At 36.4% G+C, this 4,260-nt stretch overlaps 1 protein-coding gene across 1 annotated transcript; it reads right to left on the reverse strand.

Moving 5' to 3' along the window:
- Window positions 360-755, reverse strand: LOC18785888. Its single transcript, XM_007218527.2, has one exon. It carries the CDS (start codon window positions 753-755, stop codon window positions 360-362), a length of 396 nt encoding a protein of 131 aa, XP_007218589.1.

The following is a 4,260-nucleotide window of genomic DNA, read 5'->3' on the forward strand; positions in this document are numbered from 1 at the left end:
TTTGTTTTTTTTGTTTTTTTTTATTTTTATTTTTTATGGGTCTAAAATACTGCTTCGCTTTTCACTCGCAAGTACATTCCTTTTTTTCTTTTTTTTTCTTTTTTTTTCTTTTTCTTTTTTTTCAGTTGGGTAGGTTAGTTGCACTTGGTTTGATTGACAAAAACATTGCAACTGCCACAACTGAATGTTGCCTCCTTGCATTTGGCAACTGCAGCAAGCATTCCCTTTAGAAACATAACAAGGTAAGCCATGCACAAATTTGAACTCTGGGATTAGATAAACCATTTATAAACTAGCATTAATAAAAGAAAATTATGGATATATATGGCTAATTACAAATATATTACTAACTATAAAATTCAAATTTGATCAACGTTTCTGAGCACATCCAACTCGAAATGCCCAGAAAACGGTTCGAACAAAGCATCGGAGCAATTCGGAAACTCAAAAAACGAATTCGAGAAAGGAAGCTGAGGCAACAACCCATGATCATGATCATGATCATGATCCACACCCTTCAATTGTTGCTCATGAGTAAGCTCATGAACATTTTGATAATGAGCACCTTTGGTCTCCATGAAACGCTCAGCATCAGAGTCTCTACCAGTAAGCTCCTGGACAAGAGCCCTAAACTTAGAGGCACTTGTCTTCACCTTCATAGGGCTTGATATGTACACAACCTTCACACCCTTTGATTTTCTTCTCTTGCTCTGCTTGGGGGGGCTCTTCATGTGGTTCTCACAAAGCACATCCATTACTAGAAATTATCAAACACCTTTGAAGCTCAATGTGTACCCCAAAAAAAAAAGTGTGTCCAAGAAAGTGTGGGCAGAGGTGGGCACGAATTGTGATGGCCAATTTTCCCTAGGGTTGCATAAGCATATATAAGGTACAGGATAAAGACTTTTGGGGTCTCCTGGGTGTTTCTAGGAAGGAGAGGATGGAAGAAAAATGAATGGGTTTGATTCATGAAATTGGAAAAATGGAAAGTATAGAAGATTCTTGTGAAGATAATTACACGACCCGCATGCTTTTAGATATTTTGTGCCACATCGCGTTTTTCATAAATAATTTAATATACGAAATAATTTTTCGGTGAGACAGTAATACCTTCATATTATATTATTAGGTTTATCATGTTAAGACGTGTGTAAATTTGTTTATATTATTATATAAATATGAACATATTGCGGCTATTTTATAGTAATTATGTTGTTCATTCATGTTATAACAAGTCGATTAATAACAATACGTGTCGGTATTCCAGTACCACGTAATAATCTCTTAAGATATACGGTATAACTTAAGGCTTGATTTATGAAGGCAGGGTTTCAACGTAACAAAGCAACTCAGCAAGTCTGGATAACACTCACGTGCGCAGCCTCCTATGACTTGAATGAAAATTTGGTTTCGTGGAGTCTTGGGATCTCAGACGTGGCTGTTAGGTATTGGTTAAAGATAATAGGGTCGGCTTGTGGAATTTGTGGTGGGTTATAAATTGACCAATTAACTTTGGGGTATGGTTATCTATCACATGTGTTAAAAATACCAATGATGATGGGGTGTGGGTTTCTCCTAATCCTCAAGATAAGATCTGATGACTATAGTTTTACTATTTTATTTACAAAGATATTATAAATGCAAACTCCGATGCAAAGAGACTGGTATTTCATCTTGTTCAAGCGGAGAGAGACTTTCATGTAACGGGAATAACACTTTTTGTTATTTCCGACCAATAGCGCAATGACACGTGAAATAATTTTTTCATATATCAATATATTATTAGCTGAAATAGCAAAACAGTGATATTCCGCTACAATAAAATAGTTCTAGTTTAAAAGAACACCTTGTCAGATGTCTTCTGCCTAGTTTAATGACTCATAATTACCAACTACTAAAGCAATGTACTTATAACTTTATAGAGAAAAATGTACCTTCAAAAATCATTTCTACTTTGTTTTCTTCTTCTTCTTCTTGCTATGGTGATTACATACCTACTTGGTTATTCTATTCTGAAAAAAAAAAATTGAGAAAATATTATTCAACCAATATCACATTAAGAAATCATTCCTACTTTTGTTGCCAACACCACCCATCTAGAAGACTATTTATTTGTTCCTTTCTAGAAATTTCTTAATTTAATTACATATATTTTCCCTTTGGATCTGATGGCTTTTTCTTTTGAATTTCTTTCGAGGGATATGTTCACACGTATGGTGCAACATTATGAGACCACGTGGCAAAAAAACAACCACTCAATCATAGATGGATGATGATTTTGAATATTTTATCAAGTAATATAATGATTGTATGTGAAATGAAGTCATGTTGGAGATCATCGTGGCTTGACCTTCGAGAAATACATCGTATATGCAACTTGCAAGTCATCTCTCAAAAACTCCACTGTCACGTCACCCACCATTTTCAACAGGGTCCATTTCCAAAGAAACCCTTTTGTCTTTTTTCTTTTAAAAAACTAGTGATTTTATTATTCATTATATACGTTAGGATGCTGAAAATACAAGAATCTAGGTCATCGTAAGAGAAAACTTTGTACATCTCTCTTCTACTCCTTGGGAACACCGGCTAGATTGCAGCCGTGATTGTGCTTGATTATTATTTCTCATATGAATAAACGACATGCTTATACTTTATGGTATCTTAAAAAAGAATTCTTAGACTTGTGACTTTGATAATTGATTCTCCTAAATTCTAGGCCCATTTCTCTCAAAAATCCCTCTTAGAGTCGTTTTCACTTTGAAGGGGCGGGAATGTTAAGATAGGAAGATTGAAAAGAAATATAGAGCAAAGAGAGAGCCTTGTTCACATGTTCTAACTTCTCTAACCTTCTCTTGTCAATACTAACAGTTTTTCTAAACTGCCTAACAAGTCTAACAATATCTCAATAGCTTTATTATTTAATCTTCTAACACGTGGCAGCACTAGGACCATTGATATCTTTACATCCCCCATCAATCGCATGCTTGGAGGAGCCAAGCATAAGATTGGAACAATATTGCTAGACCAAAAGAGTAGAAAGACCCTTAGTGAGAACGTCAGCAAACTGGTCTGCGTAATATACATGTTGAACAAGCAAATCACTGCGGATAACTTACTCTCTGACAAAGTGGTAATCTATTTCCAAATGCTTCATTCTTGAATGGAAAACTGGATTAGAAGACAGAGAAATAGCATATATATTGTCACAATGAATTAACGAAGGAATACGTAAAGGCACATGAAGATCATAGAACAATTGTCTAATCCAGGCAAGCTCAGCAGCTGCAATAGCAAGGGCCCTATATTCTGCCTCAGTGGATGAACGGGAGACGATATGTTGTTTCTTAGAAGCCTAAGAAATAGGACTTAGAAGGCAATGTCTGGCCTTGTGAAGGTGAGGTACTGCAGTGCTCCAACAATGCTCCTGTATTGTGTTGGATGAGAATAAGGCTTCCCATCATCTTTAAGTAATCTGTGATAGGGAAGACAAGGAGTGGTACATGGTTTCGAATCTTGCAAATCAACTTTATCAAGTAATTTCTTGATATATTTAGTCTGAGACACAAATAAACCAGTGGACTGATATGAAATTTGCAGCCCTATAAAATAATTCAACTGTCCTAAGTGCTTCATATCAAATTGTTGGGTCAAAGCTGCAATAACATATGTAATAAGTGAGGAATCATTGCTTGTGAGGATGATATCATCAACATAAAGGAGTAAGACCACAATGCCAAGAAAAGAATGTTGAACAAACAGGGAGGGATCTGCAGTTGATGCTTGAAAACCCAAACTTGGCAAAAACCTAGTAATTTCTCATTCCAGGCACGAGGAGCCTGTTTTAAACCATACAAAGACTTCCTTAGCCTGCAAAAAAATTCAGAGTGATGATGCGTGCTCACTGGCTTCGGAGTCATAGGAACTCTGAAGTTAAGCGAGTTAGGGCTAGAGCAATCCTAGGATGGGTGACTCACTGGGAAGTTGCTCATGAGTTCCCAGAAACAAAACTGCGAGGACAGAGAAGGGGGCCCAAAGCGGACAATATCGTACTACGGCGGAGCCGATCCGGGGTGTAACATGACAAAATAATGTTATGCAATGAAATAGATGGTGGAAGAGGAGAAGTAGATGGAGACTAAGATGGAGACATGCACTTGATTAACAGATGTGTAAGGAAACATAGTTTCATCAAATATGACATGTCTAGTTACAAACAACTTGTTTGTTTGGGTTGCAAAATAGATATACCCCTTATATTGA

This window comes from Prunus persica, chromosome G2, assembly GCF_000346465.2.
Source record: "Prunus persica cultivar Lovell chromosome G2, Prunus_persica_NCBIv2, whole genome shotgun sequence".
Classification (NCBI taxonomy): Eukaryota; Viridiplantae; Streptophyta; class Magnoliopsida; order Rosales; family Rosaceae; genus Prunus; species Prunus persica.

Bases quoted from the DNA above. Each gene is read 5' to 3' on its own strand.
- LOC18785888 (XM_007218527.2), bottom strand. From the start codon at position 755: ATGGATGTGCTTTGTGAGAACCACATGAAGAGCCCCCCCAAGCAGAGC.